At 36.2% G+C, this 25,268-nt stretch overlaps 6 protein-coding genes across 7 annotated transcripts; 3 read left to right on the top strand and 3 right to left on the bottom strand.

Annotated features, from left to right (window-relative positions):
- Positions 1-571: 571 nt before the first annotated feature.
- Positions 572-2,998, bottom strand: sygl-1 (Ecdysone-induced protein 74EF). Its single transcript, NM_060766.9, has 4 exons — positions 2,896-2,998; positions 2,408-2,626; positions 1,482-1,760; positions 572-808 (listed from the first exon to the last, which is right to left on the bottom strand). The coding sequence occupies exons 2-4, from the start codon at positions 2,588-2,590 to the stop codon at positions 650-652; spliced, it is 621 nt and encodes a 206-aa protein (NP_493167.1). The 5' UTR covers positions 2,591-2,626; positions 2,896-2,998; the 3' UTR covers positions 572-649.
- Positions 2,999-8,212: 5,214 nt separating this feature from the next.
- On the top strand, positions 8,213-10,154 carry clec-12 (C-type LECtin). The gene is made up of 4 exons (NM_060765.3): positions 8,213-8,422; positions 8,469-8,610; positions 8,658-8,789; positions 9,335-10,154. The coding sequence occupies exons 1-4, from the start codon at positions 8,219-8,221 to the stop codon at positions 10,120-10,122; spliced, it is 1,266 nt and encodes a 421-aa protein (NP_493166.1). The 5' UTR covers positions 8,213-8,218; the 3' UTR covers positions 10,123-10,154.
- Positions 10,155-10,872: 718 nt separating this feature from the next.
- Positions 10,873-12,187, top strand: T27F6.10 (uncharacterized protein). The gene is made up of 4 exons (NM_001129052.2): positions 10,873-11,046; positions 11,432-11,578; positions 11,636-11,740; positions 12,103-12,187. Exons 1-4 carry the CDS (start codon positions 10,882-10,884, stop codon positions 12,163-12,165), a joined length of 480 nt encoding a protein of 159 aa, NP_001122524.1. The 5' UTR covers positions 10,873-10,881; the 3' UTR covers positions 12,166-12,187.
- A 1,195-nt stretch (positions 12,188-13,382) lies between these two features.
- On the top strand, positions 13,383-16,187 carry T27F6.1 (beta-1,6-N-acetylglucosaminyltransferase). The gene is made up of 8 exons (NM_001395798.1): positions 13,383-13,727; positions 13,777-14,083; positions 14,542-14,802; positions 14,853-14,995; positions 15,037-15,155; positions 15,604-15,730; positions 15,777-15,896; positions 15,942-16,187. Exons 1-8 carry the CDS (start codon positions 13,488-13,490, stop codon positions 16,002-16,004), a joined length of 1,380 nt encoding a protein of 459 aa, NP_001382692.1. The 5' UTR covers positions 13,383-13,487; the 3' UTR covers positions 16,005-16,187.
- A 4,803-nt stretch (positions 16,188-20,990) lies between these two features.
- On the bottom strand, positions 20,991-24,631 carry gly-15 (Beta-1,3-galactosyl-O-glycosyl-glycoprotein beta-1,6-N-acetylglucosaminyltransferase 3; the record flags this gene model as incomplete). 2 transcript variants are annotated; one of them, NM_060763.4, is made up of 10 exons in its annotated part: positions 20,991-21,147; positions 21,519-21,576; positions 21,730-21,894; positions 21,945-22,029; positions 22,072-22,158; positions 22,845-22,970; positions 23,024-23,125; positions 23,773-23,904; positions 24,140-24,404; positions 24,546-24,631. In NM_060763.4, 10 exons carry the CDS (start codon positions 24,629-24,631, stop codon positions 20,991-20,993), a joined length of 1,263 nt encoding a protein of 420 aa, NP_493164.2. The 2 variants fall into 2 exon arrangements, with proteins under 2 accessions (NP_493164.2, NP_001263539.1); NM_001276610.3 differs by lacking the exons at positions 20,991-21,147; positions 21,519-21,576; positions 21,730-21,894; ... (2 more) ...; positions 22,845-22,970; positions 23,024-23,125 and adding an exon at positions 23,482-23,574.
- Positions 24,632-24,911: 280 nt separating this feature from the next.
- Positions 24,912-25,151, bottom strand: nlp-39 (Neuropeptide-Like Protein; the record flags this gene model as incomplete). Its single annotated transcript, NM_060762.5, has 1 exon — positions 24,912-25,151. One exon carries the CDS (start codon positions 25,149-25,151, stop codon positions 24,912-24,914), a length of 240 nt encoding a protein of 79 aa, NP_493163.1.
- Positions 25,152-25,268: the final 117 nt, after the last annotated feature.

Raw genomic sequence — 25,268 nt, 5'->3', positions numbered from 1 at the left:
CCAAAAATCTCTCTTGAAAATTGATTTTTTTTCTTTATTAATCGCTTAAAATTCAATTTTCCTACTAGAAAAATTAAAAAAAAAATACACAGAAAAGAAAGGAAATCGTCTAGAAAGTGGTAAAAAACAGTAATTTCAACCGAAAATCGATTATTACAGCACTTTTGTGTCCGATTGGCGCAGTGAGATTCTCGTCGCCCACCAATCACAAGACCGGGGTTCAAGCTCGCGCTGTGGCAAAAATTTTTTTCAGCTTTTCATTCGATTTGCCATAACTAGTAAAGTACTTCCCGAGTCGAAAACCTATTTTTTCGAAAAATTTCAGAAAAAAAACACAATTTTTTACTTATAAAACGTTTATTTTCGCAAGCACGGAGGGTTGGAGATGGGAGGAGCTTGTAATAAATTAGAATAATTAGGAGGAATTGGGGGGAGCTGAAACAGAAGTTGGGGTAAGAATGATGGGATTGAACAAAGAATTATTAGAAAAATGAGAGATAAAGGGGTGGGGCTAGAAATAGGGGGGCGGAGTTTATTACACAGAAAGAAAACCAAAAAAATTGATAATTCTTATTAGTTAAAGAATTAGGCGTGGGGTGGGATTTTAGGGGGGGGGGGGGATTAGAAAATTTAAAAGAGCAAGTACGCTCTACTGCAAATAATAGCTGTTGGAGCCCATCATCAGTGAAGTGTTGTTGTTCGGTAACTGTGGAGACCAAATCGGATGCGAGTGAAGCATGTCGAGCTCGTGAAACTGATGATGATGGTCGAGAGCCGATTGGTAGCTGAGCGACGAGTTGAAGAGACTCTGAAAATGGAGGGAAATTTGAATTTTTTAATTGAAAAAATAAAAAAAAGCTACTGAAAACTGCTTTTTGAACACTTGAAACTATGAAAAAAGCATTAAAATTTAGATTTCTGGCAGTTTGCAGCAAAATGTCCAAATGGCGCAGTGGGATTTTCGTCGGCTTCCAATCTCAAGACCGGGGTTCGACTCCCCGTCGTATCAAAATTTTTTGTTTCGTTGCGATTAGGTTTTACAGTGTGCTCAGATGTCATGGGGAATCGGTATTAATCGAAAATTTAGGGATTTTCGAAGTTTTTCAAATTTTTTCCCATGTTTTCCGCGAGGAAAAATAAATTTATCAAAGATTTTCGAGCTCAGGACACTAAAATTAACCTAATCGCACTTCGAAAAAAAAAGTTGCCACAGTGGGGACACGAACCCGGGTCTTAAAATTGGCAGGCACATGGGAAATCCCACTGCGCCATATGGACATTTTTCGCAGAAATCTGGATTTTTGGAAAGAGAAACCGGAATTTGATGAGAAAAATTGTTGAAGGCTGATTTTTAAGTAGTTTAAAGATGAAAAAGTTCACTTTTAGTGGAAAAATTGAGCAAAAAAAAAAAAGTCAATTTTGGTTCAAAATTTCCGTTTTTTTTTCTGGATTTTCTCAAATTTGAAATTTTTTAAATTTACCGAAAAAACGTCGCAATTCTCCTGATCGACGAGCGAGTCAGTCTCGTAACCGGACGAGGACGGAGATCCCGGGCGGCGCGTCAAAGAGCTCAGGCTCAGATGGTGGTGGTGATGGTGCTCCGACGAAGAATGCACCGAATCGAGATGATGATTCGCCGTTGGCTTACGATACTTCAGGTTGGTCACCACATTCTTCTCGCTACGATCCTTCTTCTTCAACTCCAACAGGGTCACCGGAACCGGGACACCGCCGGAAATCACCGAAGATTGGCTTGATTCCTGAAAAAATCGATAATTTTTAATGGAAAAATCGAACCCAGAGCTATTTGTTTGGCTTAAAAATCGATAACTTCCGCTATTTTGAGGATTTTTCAAAAAAGTGCCCAAATGGCTCAGTGGGATTTTCGTCGGCTGCCACTGCCACGAGACCGGGGTTCGAGTCCCCACTGTGGCAAAATCTTTTTGTTTTTTGAAGCATTGTTCTAAAAGGGCTTGGGACTGCGAAAATCAGGCTTTAAGCCGAAAATTCGGTTAAAAAAGCTCAAAAATTACATTTTTTGAGTAAAAACTGGGAAAAATCTGAAATTTCAGTCAAATTTTTGATGTCCGCATGTGTTAAAGCTTTCGCTTAAACAGCTTAAACAAAGCTTAAACAAAAAAAAAGTTGCCACAGTGGGGACTCGAACACTGTTCTTGTGATTGGTGGCAGGTTGTGGAAAATCCCACTACGCCACTCGACCAATTTTTCAAAATTAAGAGAAAATTATCGATTTTTGCGGGATTTTTGGGTTTTCGAGGGTGCTGAGCACGAATTTTCGGTTTTGAAAGCTTTTTTTAAACAGTTTTATTGGAAAAATCCAACTTTTTAAAGAGAAAAAATCAATTTTAGGGTTCAAAAAAATGATTTTTAAAACAAAAATCTATACCTTTGCCTTGATCTCCAAGTGTTGCACATAACCATTCGGTTGCTTTGGCTTCAACGTGAGAATCTGCTTGCGGACGCCTCCGGTTGACGATGATGACGTGGCGGTTGTCGATGACGTCAGAGACGATGAGGTGGACATGTTTCCGCGGTGATCCATGTAGAGTTTTGGATAATGGAATGGCATTATGCACGTGGCGTGATGACAATGGTTCGATGATCGCTGAAAAAAAGGAGAAAAATTAGAAAATCGGCGGGTAGATCAAAAAAAAAATTTTTTTTCGAAAATTTGTTTTAGTGATAAATAAATTTTGGGCATAATTTTTTTATTTTTTGAACAAAAACTTATTCAATTAAACTCTAACTCCATGGAAGTTATGCAAAAAATTTGAAAATTTCCGACAAAATTTAAAATTTAATCTAAAAGTCAATATTTTTCACTAAATTCTCAAGAAAACCAACAAAATTTGATAAAAAATCGAAAAAACTTACATTTTCGTCGAAAAATAAATGGAAATTGACCCATTTTTCTCCTCTTATATGCTAAAATCACCGTGGGAAAATTGGAAATTCCCACGGCAAAAGCGTGGGAAACTGTGCGCTTTCGCGTGGCGGTGTCACACAATGTATTGACTACAGTAGTCCTTTTAGTGGGAATTGCAAATTTTCGGGATCTTCTTCGCGAAAAAAGAAATCCACTGAAGACGCCACTGAGGAAATACTGAAATAAATTGGAAATACAAGATAAACAAGTAAAAACTACAGAAAAAACCTTGAAAATTCAAAGAAAATTGGTAATTATCGTCGAAAAAAACACAAATATTATTTTAAAAAAAGCCGGAAAAACTATTTTTCATTAAATTTCGGCAGAACACACTGCTAATAAAAAACATGCCAACATAATTTTATTGGACCCTTAATCTCTGAGAATCGACAGAAAACAGCGCAAATTCGAGAGATTTCGACTAACAACTCCGGAATTCAAAAATTATCGATTTTTTCAGAGGGAAATTTTCTTCAAATTCCGAAAAACAGACAAAATCGAAAACATGTCTCAAATCTACTAAAATCGATAAATTCTAAAAATTGGTGGCCTTAAGATTTCTAGGCCATCAACTTTAAACCCGTGTAACTCGCCTGAAAACCAGCCCTATCCTAATAATAGCAAAAAATTCAAATTTCCCCAAACTACACAAATCCTACAGTACTCTTACTAATAATACTAATAATACAGTATAACAAAGTACCTCTCCCTTATCACCCACCAACTCCCAACCTAATACCTCTTCAAATGGTAAAATTCAAAATTTCCAAACTAGGGTCACCTACTGAAAATGCAAAACGGACAAAATCACTAAATTGTGGTCTGTTTTTATAGATTTAAGCAAGATTTCAGCAAAGCGGCGACGACTCCTAGAAAAAAAGAAAAAAAGGGGAAATTAGGGGGAAAATAGGAGAAAATGAGGGAGAAAATACGGTTATGTTAACTGCGGTCAACGTACAGTGCTGGCCAAAAAGATATCCACTTTTGGTTTTTTGTGTGTAACTTTTTTCTCAAGCATCCATTTGACTTGAATTTTTCCGTGTGCATAAAGCGAAATGTTACGCAAATTTGCGGACCAAACATTACATGATTATCGATTTTTTCTGAATTTTATTTCAATTTTTTGATTTTTTCGTTTTTCCAATTTTCATTATTTTTTTTGAATTATCAATAAAACGCACTCTGTTTGTTGCTCTGGATTTGTTTGGTTGATAAATTATTTTTAAGGTATGGTAAAATCTGTTGGGTGTAAAAATCTTTCCTTGGACGTCAAGAAAGCCATTGTAGCTGGCTTCGAACAAGGAATACCCACGAAAATGCTCGCGCTGCAAATTCAACGTTCTCCGTCGACTATTTGGAAAGTAATCAAGAAGTACCAAACTGAGGTGAGTTCGAAAAATATTATTTTTTAATAATAAATGTTTAGAAATCCGTCGCTTTGAGAATCTCGCCCGGCAGGCCTCGAGTGACAACCCATAGGATGGATCGCAACATCCTCCGATCAGCAAGAGAAGATCCGCATAGGACCGCCACGGATATTCAAATGATTATAAGTTCTCCAAATGAACCTGTACCAAGTAAACGAACTGTTCGTCGACGTTTACAGCAAGCAGGACTACACGGACGAAAGCCAGTCAAGAAACCGTTCATCAGTAAGAAAAATCGCATGGCTCGAGTTGCGTGGGCAAAAGCGCATCTGGTCTGACGAAAGCAAGTTCAATTTGTTCGGGAGTGATGGAAATTCCTGGGTACGTCGTCCTGTTGGCTCTAGGTACTCTCCAAAGTATCAATGCCCAACCGTTAAGCATGGAGGTGGGAGCGTCATGGTGTGGGGGTGCTTCACCAGCACTTCCATGGGCCCACTAAGGAGAATCCAAAGCATTATGGATCGTTTTCAATACGAAAACATCTTGGAAACTACAATGCGACCCTGGGCACTTCAAAATGTGGGCCGTGGCTTCGTGTTTCAGCAGGATAACGATCCTAAGCATACTTCTCTTCATGTGCGTTCCTGGTTTCAACGTCGTCGTGTGCATTTGCTCGATTGGCCAAGTCAGTCTCCGGACTTGAATCCAATAGAGCATTTGTGGGAAGAGTTGGAAAGACGTCTTGGAGGTATTCGGGCTTCAAATGCAGATGCCAAATTCAACCAGTTGGAAAACGCTTGGAAAGCTATCCCCATGTCAGTTATTCACAAGCTGATCGACTCGATGCCACGTCGTTGTCAAGCTGTTATTGATGCAAACGGATACGCGACAAAGTATTAAGCATAATTATGTTGTTTTTAAATCCAATTGCTCATATTCCGGTACTTTAATTGTCATTTCCTTGCAACCTCGGTTTTTTCAATATTTCTAGTTTTTCGATTTTTTTGAATTTTTCTGAAGTTTTTTCAAAATCTGTTGAACATTTTTGATGAATATTGTGTTTTTAGATTTTGTGAACACTGTGGTGAAGTTTCAAAACAAAATAACCACTTAGAAAAAAGTTACACACAAAAAACCAAAAGTGGATATCTTTTTGGCCAGCACTGTATCTCCACAGGTCTCCTGCACAGGCATTTCATGCAGTTGGCACACCGTCAGAAGGGGGGGGGGCATGTGTTATGTGTGGCGGCCGCTCTCGTGCACTAGAGGAAGGAGACAATGTTATAGCATGTGTAACGGCCGCTCTCGTGCACTAGGGGAAGGAGACAATGTTATAGCATGTGTGGCGGCCGCTCTCGTGCACTAGAGGAAGGAGACAATGTTATAGCATGTGTAACGGCCGCTCTCGTGCACTAGGGGAAGGAGACAATGTTATAGCATGTGTGGCGGCCGCTCTCGTGCACTAGAGGAAGGAGACAATGTTATAGCATGTGTAACGGCCGCTCTCGTGCACTAGGGGAAGGAGACAATGTTATAGCATGTGTGGCGGCTCGCATAAGAGGGGGAGGCAATCTTATTGTCTTTGTATCTCTACAGGCTCACCAGAATATACAGTGTCTCGCTACAGGTTCCAGGCAGATGGCGGCGCATCATCTCCCTCTTCCCAGGAAGGAAGGAAGACTCCGCCCACAACAATAAGATAAAGACCTCTCGTTCATTGTTTTTCTTTACTCCTGTTTCGGTGGGTGAGTTTTGATTTTGCTTCTGAAGTGTGTGTTTAGCTCGATTCATGGCGCCATGTCGGCCGATCATGACTCGGAGTATTCCCGTGACCTTGAAGCTTGAATGTGAACCAAAGTCAATTGAGGCCAGTGTGAGAGTCTCCATTGATCCCCGGATGGAAGTAAGTATGAGCTATAGTTGTCTGGTGTCAGATGGTTTACTCTTGAGTACTCCAGACCGGCTAATCTGGTGCCTACCAGTTTCGAGTGATCGAAGTTGGGTGATTGCTATTCTTGTTGATATTATATTCTTTTGATATGATACGGTGGGGTAGGTAGGTAACTAAGTTGGGGCGCGCGCGTAGGGGGCTAGAGGGGTAAGATACGTATCATATCATTAGAATATAGTATCAGCAGGAATATCAGTCACTCAACTCTCGATCACTCGAAGCTGGTAGGACACTGGGTTAGTTCGGTTTGGAGTGCCGAAGAGTTAAACCGTGCCGTATCTGACGGGCTATAGTCTTATATTGAAAGCTGAAAGGGAGAAATGGGAAAACCATGCTGGTTGAAGTTGGTGGAGGGAATCAATCAATGCTGATGGGCATGGGTTCCGCTTCCATGTCCGGTTGGACCAATTGGCAAAGTGAAACTGGCTACTTCACCGCGAATGAATCAGGAACAAGCTCTCCTTGTATACAGCTACAATATTCCGCCAAACGGGAGATTTGAAAAAAAAAAACATTTTTTTGAAATGTTTGAATTTTTTCTGAAATTTTTTTCGAAATTTTTTTCGAAATTTTTTCTGAAATTTTTCCGAAATTTTTTCTGAAATTTTTTCCGAAATTTTTTCTGAAATTTTTACCGAAATTTTTTCTGAAATTTTTTCTGAAATTTTTTCTGAAATTTTTTTCCGAAATTTTTTCTGAAATTTTTTTCCGAAATTTTTTTCGAAATTTTTTCTGCCATTTTTTCCGAAATTTTTTCCGAAATTTTTTCTGAAATTTTTTCCGAAATTTTTTCCGAAATTTTTTCTGTAATTTTTTCCGAAATTTTTTCTGAAATTTTTTCCGAAATTTTTTCTGAAATTTTTTTCGAAATTTTTTCTGAAATTTTTTCCGAAATTTTTTCCGAAATTTTTTCTGAAATTTTTTCCGAAATTTTTTCCGAAATTTTTTCTGTAATTTTTTCCGAAATTTTTTCTGAAATTTTTTTCGAAATTTTTTCTGAAATTTTTACCGAAATTTTTTCTGAAATTTTTTCCGAAATTTTTTCTGAAATTTTTACCGAAATTTTTTCGGAAATTTTTGAAAATTTTCCGAAAATTTTTTTCGGAAATTTCTTCTGAAATTTTTTCCGAAATTTTTTTTTTAATTTTTCCGAAATTTTTTTTCCGAAATTTTTTGAAATTTTTGGAAAAAAAGTTCGGAAAAATTTTAAACAATTTTCGGAAAAATTTTAAAAAATTTCTGAAAAAAATTTCGGAAAAAATTTCGGAAAAAATTTTCGGAAAAATTTAAAAAAATTTCAGAAAAAATTTCGGAAAAAATTTCAGAAAAAATTTCGGAAAAAATTTCAGAAAAAATTTCGGAAAAAATTTCGGAAAAATTTAAAAAAATTTCAGAAAAAATTTCTGAAAAAATTTCGGAAAAAAGTTCGGAAAAAATTTCGGAAAAAATTTCGGAAAAAATTTGCTTGCGCTTCTCCCTTGAGCTTCTCCCTTGAGAATTTATTATAATTTCAATTAGCCAATTTAATCAAGCTTTCGCATATGATGTAGTTTCATCCAACTCAAGTGAAGTATTTAAATTAGGCCCCCTACAAAAAATTTAGCTGTAGTCGATCTGAAAATTTTTCTCTGCTGTATTGGTGGAAAAGATTGCGAAATTCTGGAATCATGCTCTTATCAAAAGTCTTTTTCGAAATGGGGTTAGGAGTTACGATAAGAGCTTTAAATCAAAGTATCAAAAAGTTAAGCCTCATAAGCAGGAAATACAGTATTTCCAGATTAAATAATTATGCACATGCAAGAATATTGTTTGTTCAGTACCGCAAAATTGCTGTCACTTGATTTTCCAATTCTTAATCTTGATCAGTAACTTTTATCATGTTTCTTAAAACTCCAGAGTCATCATTTTCTTTTCCTACCAATTTTGATATAGAATCATTTCTATCTTCCCACCATGCAAGCAATTGCCGCTCTCCTATTTCTTAGTATTTACCTTGAAAACTTCTTAACCTCTTCTCGTTCTATCCACTGCACAGACGGTTTCACATTGATTAACAGCAAGTGTTTGAAACTATTCCCATCTCTTGTGAGCCATACGGTTGCTGAAAGCTCCTGTAATTCCTATGGAGCCACACTTGTCACCGTGAAAAATGTTAAGGTAAGGTTATAAGGTCCGTTCTATCTAACTAATCAAAAATCTTCAGGACGATGAAGCAATCGCCGCCATCGCTGGAAGTTCGACTCCACTAATATGGCTCGGATTGTACTGTTTCGATAGTGATCCTGCACAATGTTTATGGGATGATGTATCTGGCTCGGCGAGCAACTACAATAATTTTTCAGCTGGTTTGTTGTTTTTTTTAAATAATATATCTCAAATCAATCAACTTCAGGGTTCCCGCTTGTCGTTCTTGGACAATGTGTCTACTATTCTACGCAAGGCGCCTTGGCTGGAAAATGGCTCAGCGAGGAGTGTGAGAGCCAGCACGTAGCCTATATTTGTGAACTACCAATAACCTATACAGGTACGGGAAGAGTTATACAAGAGTTAAAGTAGTTATCGACTTCTAGACCTGCTCAACATACCTTGTCTGGCTACATCCGTTGATTAGGTCGAAGGGGTTGATTCACTTTTAAAAGAAGCTATTCATTCTTAAAATTTTCTGAAAATATTTAATTTCATCAAGAAACTTTTAGAAAACTTCTCAAAAAAAAGTTATGATGGCCCAAAAAATGGCCGAAAATAAGTTAAAATTTGAAATTCGACCTACTTGTCAATGTCGCAGCGGCTGGGAACAATTTTTTTTGAAATCATCGTCAAATTTTGGTTGTACATACATGCCACTTGTCTCGCGTTTTCAACTTGATTATTTAGGTATTTTAAAGGTGATGGAAGAAGAAATTTTGGTAAAAAATTTTAAAAAATCTCTTTGTCCATCGACTTTTTTTGAGCCGTCATAACTTTTTTTTTGAAGTTTCATTCTGAATTTCGGTGTTTTCAGGCAATTTTGAGTCTTATAAAACAATAAAGAAAATTTCGACTACACCGCCTTTAATCTGAACATTTCAGACAACTGCGATTTCAACTACAATGGGTACTGCTACACATTCAGCTCGACTACCAATTCCATTAACACATTCATCTCTGCACAGGGCACATGCGCTCAAGACTGTGGATACCTTGCATCCATACATTCTCCATTAGAAATACGATACATCAACACGTTTGCCCCACACGCATATTTCTATATCGGAGCTATTTGGAAAAATGATGGCAGTCTCTACTGGTTGGATAACTCACCGTGGGACTACAATAATATCGACCCAGTTCAAACTAATCGAGTGGATTATTGCTTGACAATGTCGACGACAAACTTTGGAAGTTCTCCAGCTGGTTTTTGGTTTAGCACCAATTGCAATAACCCCGGATATTATATTTGCAAGCGTCAAGCCGGTGTTCAATGCTCAGCTGCACCACCAGCAACTGTCACTCCAAGCCCTGCAAATCCATCGAATTGCAATGCAGGCCGACTGATGTCTGATGGAATCATAACTTCCCCAAACTTTCCACAAAATTACTTCAACAACGCAAACTGTGCATACCAGATTTCTACATTGGGATCTATGAGGATCGCTTTGACGTTTACTTTTTTCAACACACAACCTTACGACTTAGTGACCATCTACGACGGAGAAACATCGAGTAGCCCAGTGTTGGGGAAATATGGTGGGAACCAAAGCAGTCTTACCTTTACGTCGAGTAGAAATAACATGCTTGTAACGTTTATAACAGATGGGAAAGATACATCGAATGGATTCAGCGCAAGATTCTCTTCGATTGTTTATGGAAATATTTGATATCGTGAAGAACATCAAGATAATGAAGTCTTTGATTTTCGTTTTGTTTTCTCTACCTTCAGATCTTATTTATTGTCTCTTGGCCTGCGTTTGGTCGAATCAGCTGGACGGAACTATTTAACCAAAGTCTGGTCAAAGTTTGCCAATTTCTGATAAAATTGTAACACATCCAAGGAATCTTCAGAAAATTTGACAAAAAGTAGTACCAGCAATTTGACTTTTCACTAAAATAGTTATCCAAAAAGTTAAGCGCTTGTCAAACTTAATTTCGCATATTTTTCCAGAACTTAAAACTATTCAGTTTCATCCTAGTTTAGGTGGCCTATTAACCCAAAGTTAGGCCACCAACTTTGGATAAATATATCTCAATTTTGTACAGAATTGAGTGTCAAAAATTTCTTACAAAATTTCCTTATGACCTCTCACCCACCTGCCAAGTAACCAATTAATTCAGTGGTCCTTTGCGGTCTCTGTTACCACCTGCTTGCCTACCAGGTGTCCCATCCTTATCTGTAATTGCAGATCTACAATGGCATATACAATTTCACGCACATTAAACAGTAAGTTATACGTTCAAAAGTTTTCTAAAACCACTTTTGAATTGATGGCTCATTAGAACTTACTTACGCTAATTATTTTTTTTGCTTAGAGCTTTATATCCAGAATGTCATCATTTTTAAATTAGTGGCCTAGAAATACAAACCTAGGCCACCAATATCAAACAAACAGCAAAGTTTTTTAAAAAGAATTTTTGAGGTCATGTCATCAACAAAAACTGTTTTGCCTGACGTTTTTAAGAAAGCTTGGGAACTGATCAGTAAAATTTTTTGGAGCCTGGCTGCTGTCATCGCAATTTCATTCATTCCTTTCTGCGGACTACTGGAAGTGTTAATATATTTTGGTGTTTACGCCGGAATGGCATATGTAAGTTTTTGTGCACTTAAAATTAGAAAACAAACATCAATTTCGAATCTAAGGCTTCTGGGAGTGAACTGGTAATAGCTGGTGGCCGAACATCAGATTTTTAGGCCACCGACTTAGTGTCCTATGTTTTTCAAAACTTAATATTGTTGTAGAAAGCAATCGTAATTGTCTTGTAGTCCGCACCTGAAGTTTAGAGTAATATCGATATTTTAAAGTAAAATTACTGCCATTTTGCAGTTGGTGGTCGAATGTTGGACTTCTAGGCCACCAACTTCAAACTCCTGTAGCTTAGCTCCCGTTGGTCCTAAAGTTCTAAAATTTTATGCTATGACTGGATATTTTGACTTGGATTTTTTGAGACCACCATAAACCTATTTCCTTCCAGGGTGTCATAGCGTTGACCGGAATACTTGTGACTCTTTACCAAGCTATCAACTGCAAATGGGTTATGGGATTGCTCACTAAGGATGTAATAATATTTGACGTATTTGTTATATGCATGGATTACACTCCGTTTGTAGTGGCTGTTTCGGTGAGTTTGAGCCTTTTTGGGAAAAAAGGTCTGGAATTTTTTAAGGCTTTTTTTCAGGTAGTGATGTTATGTCATCTAATAAACATCAAAAGAGAGCTCTTTCAATTTATTATCAAAATCAAGGAAAAAGCCGAATATGAAGAAGTTGCAAAGGAAAAATTGGTAAATATTGTATAACTTTCATATTTTATATTTTACTTACAATTACTATTAAAAATGAATATTACCAAATTATAAATAAAAAAAGACACAAAGTCACAGTTTTCATAGATGTTACTTTTTACAAAATCTCAAAATATTGATTTTAAGCAACGTTGAGGTAGTTTGAAGTTGGTGGTCTAGAAACCCAAAAAGCTAGGCCAGCAGCTAAAAAGTGTGGATTCAGCCATTTAGAAAATGTTCTGAAACTCCATTAAAATGAGTTTTCAATGCATTCAATTTTTTTGTGAAATGAAGAGTACTATTCAAATATGATCAATGTCAGTACAAATGTTTCTCCTTAATTTGAAATTGATTTTGTTCAGGTTTTGTACCACAAGCATCACCACGAGCCAAATTACACGTTTAACTGTGACAATGATCATTGATAACTTGAATCGTTTCATCAAATAGAAGGCAAAAATTAAAAATTTTCATTCGTTTGATATTTTATAAGGTTCTGTTGATAATTTTTTGAGACTCGGAAATTTCTTCAATTTCTGAAAGTCCGCATTGCCTCTCAAACTTTTAACGCATTTTTTTGAGTATTTTAATTGCATAAATATACATTGAAAGAAGCAGCTACGCTTTATACGGTGACATGAACCCCGGTCTTGTGATTGGAAGCTATGGAAAATCCCACTGCGCCAGTTGGATAATTTTCTCGAAAGTGATGAAAATGAGCTTATTAAAAAAATTCTGACGCTTTTCAATAGGTTTTTTTTTTCCAAGAAAATAAACCGAACTTGCTATACCAACGGGTTTTTTGAAAAAAAAACATTCAAAGGAAAAATGAATAATTCATGGTACATTTTCCAAATTTTCATATCTATATTTTTCCGCTGAAAAATCAAATTGCGGAGTTCTCATCGATTTTTGTCTAGAATTTTCTACAAGACACATAAATGCAGCTGGCTGGTAGGAAAAGTAGAGTTTGTGAGCAACAAGTTCGTGGCGGCTGAAAATTGATTTTCAAAGGGGGGTTTTTAATTGAAAATTATTAATTGATAGTAATAAAATATTCGAGTTTAGCTCACTGAGACCTTTAATTTAAGTATAATCGTGGCTAGAATCTGTCAATTATGGGCGCCGCCACGAAAACCCCAAAGATACTGTAGTTTTGTATTTTTTCGAAATTTTCGATTTTTTTAATGTTGTAATTTTGCCTTTTTTTAGGGTAGAATTACATTAAACAAAATGTATGTAAGTTCAAGTTTCAAACGACATCAAATCAATTATACCGTATTTCTTCTATTAGCCTTGCATCCCTAGGAACCGGTTGAAAATTAGTTTTGCATGTAAGAGTAATAGAAGAAATATGGCATATATGTAAAACCCTATCACATTGTATTTTAATGTGGCTTTTTGGCATTAGTGAATTTTGTAATCGTGGGAAAGAAGCACACACACCAAAAACTATGCATGCAAATATACAATGAGATGATATTCCTCTATCCGGAAACTCAGCACTACTAAAATTATTGTTACGGCGAGACGTGAACGTGTTCGCACTACTTGGCGATAACAACTCGACAATAAGAAGCACGTGAACTCCCGAACTCTCTTATTATTATTTCACGTATTATCCACATGTACATTCCTTGATCGAATCTATCATATTCGATCATTCCTCACTATTCTATCATACTGCACTCTTCTGCTTTCTAATAAAGCTCTTCTATTATTATTACAAATTGGATATATAACAATTATGAACAGGTCACATTATTTTTGGTCCTTCATACTCCTTGTTGCTCTACTGTGCACACTGAATTGGTTTTTATACAACTATCAAGTATATAGAAACCATTATTGGTCTTATACCCAGAATAGTAGCTTTCAAGAAGACATTGCTAAATTTTATCCGACAAGCAACAAAGATGTTTTTGTCTATCGACGTCGTCCAGAAACCGAAAATGTGAATTGCGGCCAAGTTTTAGCAGGGGATACGGTAATGTTGTGTGATCTTAAAATTTAAATTAACCTATTTCTCAATTTAGGCCTACCTGAAAACGGTTACTGGAGAATATCGGATCAAGATTGCTGAGAATGAAAGTCTGAACATGTCCTGTGAGGCAGTTATGGATCGAATTCTATCAAGAGACCATGTTTTGAGACCGTTGGAAAATGGAGTGGCATTTGCGAGAGTTGTCTACATGGATTACGAACTGATTGAGAAGCATGTCGAGATGTCCTACCATCCACAAAACTCATTTTGCTTCGCGATTGACAAAAAGGCAGCGAAGGAGTTTAAAGAGAGGATGCAAGCGATGGCATCGTGTCTTCCAAATGTTCTGCTTCTTCCAGGCAGGTTTTTTAAAAACCCTATTCGTTTTTTATTTGCGGTTCGTGCCGTGTCTTTTGGGAGTCCAAAGAATGGTTTCAATTGGATTCGATTAGAGGGGGCCTTAAGTCCGGATTTTAACGCTCTAAGACTATTTCTTGGAGGGCTGGAGTTCGGTTATTTAGATGACTCGCGGATCGGAGTACCGGGGAATCGGGTCTTGTCTTTCGGAGACACAGAGTCGAGTAACTAAAAGGTCCGGGCCCGGGTTTTTGAAGATCCATAGCACGGTTTTTTAGAGTTCTGTGGTTCTCTGTACCAAATTTATTGTTATTTCAACCAACACTTTCTGAGCTTCACGATTTGCTTTGGCTAATCGTTAAGTTTTCACGACAAACTAACATTAATCTGGTAGAACCAAATGTTTGCTATCAGACAACTAAACCGGACAATAAATCTGTACCCCAAGGCTTTTCTTCAGACGATCTATCCGTTGACTCACATGGCCATAACACCAATCTGGCACATTACAACTGTCTTCGTGCTTTGATCAACAAGCCCGGCTGGAACTATGCTATTCTACTCCAAAACCATGATCTTATCACCAAGTCGGTGTATGAGCTCGAGAAAATCTTTAATTGGCTCGGTGGTGCCAATGACGTTGCCATTAGGCCAGAGCTGGGACGGCTCGATAAGAAACATTTCAAATGGGATCCCATGTCGCTGAAATTATTTCGGAATGGTAGTAATTGCCCGTTCTTCTTCTTTTTGTTTAATTGAGAACAGTTTCAGAATCCGAAATCGACCCTGTGATTCTAAATACAACTTTGAAATTTGCCAAAGGAGCTGTTCAAAGTTCATTGTCGAGAGCCGCAGTTGATTGGATGACTCGGACAGTTGACTTGACAACTTTCATAGATCAATGGAATCATGGGGTGAGTGATTTGTTCAGCTCATTCATAAGTTACGGATTCAGACATACGGCGTGGACGAGCAATTCACACAAGCTTTTCAAATAAGTGACTTTCTCGGGATGCCAGGACACTTTACCGACAAATGCATAAAGAAAGGGATTATTACAGAAGGTATCACCAGGTATGCTAACCTTTGAAGAAGAAATCGGCCTTGATCGTTGAGCTCAGAGCTTAGGCCGGATCTTGAACAAGTGGAAGATCCAAAATCTGTGCTGAAGCCTGACCAATGTTCGCTATAGGGCTCCCAGCTGACTAGTAAGTGAGTCGCGAAATGCGGGCCTCACGCCGACGCCGCGCGCCGTTATGTGTGGTGGTTATTTGGAAGCGGCCGGCATATTCGGGGTTCCGCAGCTTGGCGTGAAATGAGTAGCTTGGTGTGTGCGCAACGTAGTGCGAAATGATAGTTATTTGGAAGCGGGCGACAAGTTCGGGGTTCCGCGCCGCACTATACATGCGGCGGAGGTGAAGCCGTGAGGCCGGTGGAGGCTCCATTGCAGCGACCTCATGGGAGCCCTAGTTCGCTCACTCCTTTTGAAGGTGTAGCCGCCTCATGTAACAACTATCTTGAGATTTGCCCAATGGACACATGGCGATCAGAGTAAGTGTGCCTCAAAGAAGAGTCGTCACGGAATTTGTATCATGGGAATAGAGCATCTGAGCATGATGGCAAAATCCGAACATTTGATGTTTAATAAGGTATGATTTTAAAGCTGAATCAAATATAATGAAAATCCAATTTCAGGTGTTACCATTATTCGACTACTCTATTATTGAATGCACCGCTGAGCTCCTGTTCAATCGAACCTTTTTGGGGCAAATCCATCATCCACTGAATGAAGAGTACTATTCAAATATGATCAATGTCAGTACAAATGTTTCTCCTTAATTTGAAATTGATTTTGTTCAGGTTTTGTACCACAAGCACCACCACGAGCCAAATTACACGTTTAACTGTGACAATGATCATTGATAACTTGAATCGTTTCATCAAATAGAAGGCAAAAATTAAAAATTTTCATTCGTTTGATATTTTATAAGGTTCTGTTGATAATTTTTTGAGACTCGGAAATTTCTTCAATTTCTGAAAATCCGCATTGCCTCTCAAACTTTTAACGCATTTTTTTGAGTATTTTAATTGCATAAATATACATTGAAAGAAGCAGCTACGCTTTATACGGTGACATGAACCCCGGTCTTGTGATTGGAAGCTATGGAAAATCCCACTGCGCCAGTTGGATAATTTTCTCGAAAGTGATGAAAATGAGCTTATTAAAAAAATTCTGACGCTTTTCAATAGGTTTTTTTTTCCAAGAAAATAAACCGAACTTGCTAGGCAAATACTGTTTTACTACTTGATCTTTTACTACGCATCTCTTTTACTACAGGATCTCTTTTACTACGGAATCTCTTTTACTACGAATTCCACATCTAGATCTTTTACTACAATTGGATCTTTTACTACGGAATCTCTTTTACTACGAATTCCACATCTAGATCTTTTACTACAATTGGATCTTTTACTACGGAATCTCTTTTACTACGAATTCCACATCTAGATCTTTTACTACAATTGGATCTTTTACTACGGAATCTCTTTTACTACGAATTCCACATCTAGATCTTTTACTACAATCGGCTTTTTTACTACGGAATCTCTTTTACTACGAATTCCACATCTAGATCTTTTACTACAATTGGATCTTTTACTACGGAATCTCTTTTACTACGAATTCCACATCTAGATCTTTTACTACAATCGGCTTTTTTACTACGGAATCTCTTTTACTACGAATTCCACATCTAGATCTTTTACTACAATCGGCTTTTTTACTACGGAATCTCTTTTACTACGAATTCCACATCTAGATCTTTTACTACAATTGGATCTTTTACTACGGAATCTCTTTTACTACGAATTCCACATCTAGATCTTTTACTACAATTGGATCTTTTACTACGGAATCTCTTTTACTACGAATTCCACATCTAGATCTTTTACTACAATTGGATCTTTTACTACGGAATCTCTTTTACTACGAATTCCACATCTAGATCTTTTACTACAATTGGATCTTTTACTACGGAATCTCTTTTACTACGAATTCCACATCTAGATCTTTTACTACAATTGGATCTTTTACTACGGAATCTCTTTTACTACGAATTCCACATCTAGATCTTTTACTACAATCGGCTTTTTTACTACGGAATCTCTTTTACTACGAATTCCACATCTAGATCTTTTACTACAATTGGATCTTTTACTACGGAATCTCTTTTACTACGAATTCCACATCTAGATCTTTTACTACAATTGGATCTTTTACTACGGAATCTCTTTTACTACGAATTCCACATCTAGATCTTTTACTACAATTGGATCTTTTACTACGGAATCTCTTTTACTACGAATTCCACATCTAGATCTTTTACTACAATCGGCTCTTTTACTACGGAATCTCTTTTACTACGAATTCCACATCTAGATCTTTTACTACAATTGGATCTTTTACTACGGAATCTCTTTTACTACGAATTCCACATCTAGATCTTTTACTACAATTGGATCTTTTACTACGGAATCTCTTTTACTACGAATTCCACATCTAGATCTTTTACTACAATCGGCTCTTTTACTACGGAATCTCTTTTACTACGGTTTACCAACATAGCTCTTTTACTCCAGTACGAAAATTTTAAATTTAAGAATTAAATTTTCAACAACATTATGCCGGCAAACACTCATTGACTACCTTCTCATTGGCTACCTTTGCTCATTGACTACCTTTTGCTCATTGACTACCTTTGCTCATTGACTACCTTCAAATGCTCTTTGACTACCTCTATCTAATAAAATTTTCCAAAATTTTTTTTGAAAACTTTTCAAAATTTGATCAGAAAAATGCAATGTTTGTAGTTTTTCTAGTTTGGATGTTCTGCACACGATTGCAGACGAAAACTTGAGGTTTAGTAGAACACCTAAGCTCAAAAAACGCACTCACTTCGGATGCTGATATCTCCGTGGAAAAATTTTTTATGACAAAGTGATCAACTACAAAGTTGTTTATCTTAATCTAAAGTACAACTTTGTAGTTGATTGTTTTTTATCAAAAAATTTGTTGGTCGAGATAAAGTTGTGTAAAGTTCGGCACCTTCATGCTTGTATTTTCCTCTTCTTTTTCTGTTCATATCTCAACCAACAAATTTTTTGATAAAAAACGATTAACTACAAAATTGTACTTTATATTAAGATAAACAACTTTGTAGTTGATCACTTTGTCATAAAAAATTATTACACGGAGATATCAGCATCCGAAGTGAGTGCGTTTTTTGAGCTTAGGTGTTCTACTAAACCTCAAGTTTTCGTCTGAATTCGTGTTCAGAACATCTAAACTAGATAAACAACAAACATTGCATTTTTCTATAACATCTGATCTAATTTTGAAAAGTTTTCAAAAAAATTTTTCAAAAAAAATTTGAAAATTTTTGTAAAAAAAATTTTCATAATCGAAAAAAAACATTGAAACCTAAAAAAACCAAATGTTTTTGACACTATCGCCAACAACATTTCAGTTGGACACATTTTATTGCAAAATCTCATTGCCAACTATCCTATGCTGAAACCTTTGAAATATGCTTATGCTGACGTGCTCTTATGCTGACAAGAGCTCTCACGAGAATTTCGTGATCCAAAAAACACATTGAAAGCTTATATCAGGACACTTGACGATGTAAAAGAAAACTGAACCTATCCAGATTCGAACCAGCAATGACTGTATCTGAAGACCGTGCCCTTAACCACTACACCAAAAGGGCGAGAGGTGCGCGAGTTCTCAAGGAATATATGAAATCAGTCGAGCTGTATGACAACTAGAGCTTCTCTCGATTGGAAGATATCTAGTACTTGAAAATGTGTTCATAAAGATTGGAACTACTACAGAATAAGTCATTAAGTTTTTTCTGTTCCTATTGTTCAGTTTCTATAAGAAATCTATTCCACATTGACTTTTGTTGTGAATTTGAACCTTCCGTTGGCCTAAAATACTTCTGGAGAGCTACTTTTTTCGAGAGTATTCTTAAGTCTTCTACAAATTCAACTTGTTGGAAAATCGGGAACTTCTCTGATTCCTCGAAAATACTGTTGTTTAAAAAAAAATTTTGGCCTAAATTTTTTTTCCTCAAAAACACCTCCAAAACATTCTGGTATTTTCTAGAAGCATATGTCATCTGTATTGTTTAATAATTTTTTTCTGCTTCAAAAGCTCTGTTTTTGTGCTAAAAAAAAGAACTTTTTCGTTGATTTTTGCATTTAAAATATACAAATGTCGTCGAATTAAATGCACGATACGCAAAGGTACGCAAACACCGATGTGTACCGTACTCCGAAATGTTTTTAATTTCCATGTTTTAAATTAGGAAATCGACAAAAATGAGAGTTTTAAACACAAAAACAGAGCTTTTGAAGCAAAAAAAATTATTAAACAATACAGATGACATATGCTCCTAGAAAATACCAGAATGGAGGTGTTTTTGAGGAAAAAAAAATTTAGGCCAAAATTTTTTTTTAAACAACAGTATTTTCGAGGAATCAGAGATGTTCCCGATTTTCCAACAAGTTGAATTTGTAGAAGACTTAAGAATACTCTCGAAAAAAGTAGCTCTCCAGAAGTATTTTAGGCCAACGGAAGGTTCAAATTCACAACAAAAGTCAATGTGGAATAGATTTCTTATAGAAACTGAACAATAGGAACAGAAAAAACTTAATGACTTATTCTGTAGTAGTTCCAATCTTTATGAACACATTTTCAAGTACTAGATATCTTCCAATCGAGAGAAGCTCTAGTTGTCATACAGCTCGACTGATTTCATATATTCCTTGAGAACTCGCGCACCTCTCGCCCTTTTGGTGTAGTGGTTAAGGGCACGGTCTTCAGATACAGTCATTGCTGGTTCGAATCTGGATAGGTTCAGTTTTCTTTTACATCGTCAAGTGTCCTGATATAAGCTTTCAATGTGTTTTTTGGATCACGAAATTCTCGTGAGAGCTCTTGTCAGCATAAGAGCACGTCAGCATAAGCATATTTCAAAGGTTTCAGCATAGGATAGTTGGCAATGAGATTTTGCAATAAAATGTGTCCAACTGAAATGTTGTTGGCGATAGTGTCAAAAACATTTGGTTTTTTTAGGTTTCAATGTTTTTTTTCGATTATGAAAATTTTTTTTACAAAAATTTTCAAATTTTTTTTGAAAAATTTTTTTGAAAACTTTTCAAAATTAGATCAGATGTTATAGAAAAATGCAATGTTTGTTGTTTATCTAGTTTAGATGTTCTGAACACGAATTCAGACGAAAACTTGAGGTTTAGTAGAACACCTAAGCTCAAAAAACGCACTCACTTCGGATGCTGATATCTCCGTGTAATAATTTTTTATGACAAAGTGATCAACTACAAAGTTGTTTATCTTAATATAAAGTACAATTTTGTAGTTAATCGTTTTTTATCAAAAAATTTGTTGGTTGAGATATGAACAGAAAAAGAAGAGGAAAATACAAGCATGAAGGTGCCGAACTTTACACAACTTTATCTCGACCAACAAATTTTTTGATAAAAAACAATCAACTACAAAGTTGTACTTTAGATTAAGATAAACAACTTTGTAGTTGATCACTTTGTCATAAAAAATTTTCGTAGTAAAAGAGATTCCGTAGTAAAAAAGCCGATTGTAGTAAAAGATCTAGATGTGGAATTCGTAGTAAAAGAGATTCCGTAGTAAAAGATCCAATTGTAGTAAAAGATCTAGATGTGGAATTCGTAGTAAAAGAGATTCCGTAGTAAAAGAGATCCTGTAGTAAAAGAGATGCGTAGTAAAAGATCAAGTAGTAAAACAGTATTTGCCAACTTGCTATACCAACGGGTTTTTTGAAAAAAAAAACATTTAAAGGAAAAATGAATAATTTATGGTACATTTTCCAAATTTTCATATCTATATTTTTCCGCTGAAAAATCAAATTGCGGAGTTCTCATCGATTTTTGTCTAGAATTTTCTACAAGACACATAAATGCAGCTGGCTGGTAGGAAAAGTAGAGTTTGTGAGCAACAAGTTCGTGGCGGCTGAAAATTGATTTTCAAAGGGGGGTTTTTAATTGAAAATTATTAATTGATAGTAATAAAATATTCGAGTTTAGCTCACTGAGACCTTTAATTTAAGTATAATCATGACTATGCTCTATCAATTTTGGGTCCCTCCACGAAAACCCAAGAGGTAATGTTGTTTTCGCGGCGGGACCCAAAAGTGGGCGCAGCCTGCGCTGAATTTGAAAATTTCAATTTTTTTTTGAGAATAAATTTGAATTTTGGAGAAAATTTGAAATATTGTAAACAAGTTTTTAAGTTAAAATTTTTTCGAAAATATACGATATAAAATAAATTTCAAAATCAAATTTTTTTTTCTGAATTTTCAAATTTTTAGTTTTAAAACTCACTTTATCAAATTCGGCAAATCATACACTCCAAAAACACACGATAGTCGATAATAGTAACCTGAGAAAAACGGGGAAATTATAAAAAAAATTTTTAAAAAAAGTTTAGTAAAGTTTTGTAAAGTTTTCAAAAAATCGTAAAACTCCCCCAAACTTCCCAAAATGCACAAAAATCACTTGTCTCCAAAAACGCGTCAGCAACCATTTACCGTACCTTTACACTTGACCGGCGCCCTATTCACATACTGTTGGTACCTCGACACATAGTACCCATTATCGATTTTTTGATTTTCTCCGTATTTTCCCAGTTTCCCACGTGTCCGGCGGTAATTTTTGTGGATCCAAGCTTTAGCATCAAAACCTCCAGGCATTGGGAGCTCTGAAAATTTAATAACTGAAAAAAAAAGTTTTGATAAATATTAGGGGTACCCTTAGGATTCCCAGCAATAGTTGCCCATAGCGACTCGTCGGCGCACGTTGTGCCACGTAGAAAATCGATTTGTTCTAGAACTTTCTGAAAAATCGATATTTTGTGTTTCAAAAGAAATTTTCCAACCTCACTATTAACCATAAAATTTGCAGATTTTCTGGAAAAAGTCGCTGAAAGTGACGTTTTGTACAGTGGAAGTGGGGAGCTCCAAGGCTGAAAATGAGCTTATGAAAAAAAATCCGAAATTTTGAATTTTTTTCACTCCAAGCTAAAAATTATTGTCATTTACTTATTCAGCTCACCCAGACCTTTCACATACCACCATCATGCCTAGGCTTAGTTTTGGGTCCCGCCACGAAAACTACTGATTTGTTGAAAAATATAACAATAAAATAACTAGGCCATCAGATAAAAAGTTAGGCCATGCTTTTATTTTTTCTTTAGAAATTTCAAAACTTCCCGCCAAATTTTTTCCCCGGCATATTTCAAATTTCTTGCCAATTTCGAAATTTTACATGCTAAAATCTAGTGTTCGACCATAAAATCAACCGAATTATGCAAAATAAACAATAAAAACACCAAAATTGTGTGAATTTTAATGATCTCTGCGTTCCGTTTGCTCAGTGAGCTCATTGAGCCAGAAATCCCGTAGATCATGAGATTATTGATTTTTATGGAATTTTAAATGATTTTATCATAATTTTGCAGTAATTTTTAGTTGTAGTTGAGATTTTTGGCGTTTTCAAAAATAAAAGATAAAAATTGGAAAACATTTTTGAAAAAAGTTCCCCAAAAAATCCTGTAATCTTCAAATTCAATTTTCACTCAATGGCACCCAAAAAATATTTCTAGACCACCAGGTGAAATGTTAGGCCACGAGAAACAATATTGGAACTCACCCTTTTCCGATTCAAGCGATAAAACTCGAACGGCAATATTTCGGCATTAAAACTTCCATTCAGAGCTTTCAAAATTCGTATCATTTCCAAATTCGACTTTAAAGGCGCATCCACTCCGGACAGGTACTGTAAGTGGCAAAAATTAAGGGGGCTAAAATATATCTGTAAAAAAAACACACCTGAAAATATTTCCAGTCACTCGGCAATTTTGCCAAATAATCTACACATTGAAATACAGAAGTGAGAATTTCATATCCACACCAGCGAATTTCATCGGTTATCTGGAAGAAAAGAAGTTTTCGAAAAAAGCTAGGCCACCAGACTAAATTTGTATTTGCTGGCCTAGTTTTTCTCTTCGTGGCCTAGAATTTCTAAATTTCAAAAAAAATTATGTTTGCTACTATCCATCACATTTTCAGATTCTCAAAGCACCTGGAAGCTTAGATATAACAGCTCACAGTTCGTGGCCTAGAAAAATAAATCTAGGCCACCAACTTTGAATAATCAAAACTTGGCTGAAAGATTTGCTAGAGATTTGAAAATTTTGGAGCAGCTATGGGGTTATTCAAGTAATAATAATAATAATAATTTATTACGCTCGCTGGGAGACGTGAAGGAATACAGAATACAAAAATTATCATTGTTCGCTTGAACTAGAATTGGTGCAGTCGGGCAATTGTTTCCATTCCATTAGAATGTTGTCCTTGTCCTTGCGTTGTCCTTGCGTAGACTGTATTGAAATGTATCCCAGTAATGTAGCAAAATGTATTAAAATACATTTGTGACGTCACAAATGTATTTAAATACATGTTTTTGTTTACTTGAATACAGCTGTGACGTAATTTTTCTACACTTTTTAATTTTCCGACACTACTTGAATAACCCCATTAAAAAAGATTTAGGTGCTTAAAATGTAATAAAAACTTACAAAATATTGAATATTCCCGTAACATCGGCTGAGCATCCTCACTAGACCAATAAATTCCACAGAAGAATTCCCATCCACAGCTAGACAAAATTGGTTCTGTGGCTGGTAAATTGCAGACAGTAGGAGGGAAAGCTGAAAAATAGTGTGGGGTGAGGGGAGAGCGCAGACAGAGAGAGGGATTCTACACTTTTTTTTTTGGAAAATTTGGAAAATTTCAAAAAATGTTTTGAAACCTTTTTAACTTTTCAACCACTCATCCTATTAGAAAACTCCCAACTAACGATGTTTTGCAAAGTTTATAAAAAATATTTAACTAGTTGACAGTTTTTTTGTATCACCTCAAATTTCAAGGTAAAAACCCAAAAACCTGCACAAAATCGCCATGAACCAGCATCCCATAAGCCAGCGGAAATTCCAGCTCCTCTTGAGACGTCGGTTCTTGAAAAAACCCGAAAATCTTCTGAAATTCCGCACATTGGGCGTTTTCTTGGCCTGATAATTTCAGAATCTGAGCTAAAATTTCTCGGTCGTCGAATTTGAACAGGGCTCCGCGAGCTAGAGAAACTGGGTCGCCGTCGAACATTTTTTGACATTCCAAGTGTGAAAAATCAATTATAGAAGCGGGATTTTGACTGAAAATAATTGAAAAATTGAGAGAAAACTATTAATATCAAGTTATAGCCATTTTGGAAAAAAAATTAAGTAAAAAATTTTGCCAACAAAAATTCCAAGAAACATATTTTTTCTGCCAACAAAAATTATTTATCTCTCACCTTTCAAAAATCTCAAGTATTACCAAAACCAATGGCAAAAACGTGACAAAAATCAATAGAAACCCGAGAAAAATCGAGAATTTCATGATCTCTGTGATTTAAGGCTCGATGAGCTCAATGGAGCTCTGCAGCAGGTGAGCTCATCAAAATTCATAAGACATGCTTCGTGTTTTTGACTGTTTATTTTGCATAATTCAGGTGATTTAATGGTCAAAAACTAGAGGCTAGGGAGTACAAATCAAACAGTTAGGGAACAATGAACAAATATCCGAGCAGTACTGTAGTCTGAGTGGCAGGACCCGAAATTAGGTCTGAAATGAATTATTGCACTTTTCTGCATGTACGTCTTTATTCAATATTTAGACATTAAATTAATATAACCAATTTGAGCGGTGGTCCTACATATCTGCGAACTCGTCCTCCAGCCTCAGGAACGTTGTCAGCTTGAAAGTTTGGAACTTCACGTTTTCCGAGTCTTGGGATCCGGTGTCGGTGGGATGGGACCCTGGTTGATCTTCCAGTGGAGTAGAACTCCGGAATTGGGGAATCCAGTGCAATGACTCCGAAGAAGATGGCGAAGAGGGAGAAAAGAATGAGAAGCTTCATGCTTTGTTGGGGATTTTGGAGACTCTAGGGTTGGGTTTTTATATAATTTTTTTGTTTTGTATAGTTCTTTAAAATGAAAAACAAAGTTTCAGTTTCAAAACAAAATCGTGTTGATCA

The sequence above is a fragment of the Caenorhabditis elegans genome, chromosome I (assembly GCF_000002985.6).
Source record: "Caenorhabditis elegans chromosome I".
NCBI classification, from domain to species: Eukaryota; Metazoa; Nematoda; class Chromadorea; order Rhabditida; family Rhabditidae; genus Caenorhabditis; species Caenorhabditis elegans.
Note: the sequence above shows the minus strand (reverse complement) of the source record. Positions and strands in the feature narration are given on the sequence as shown.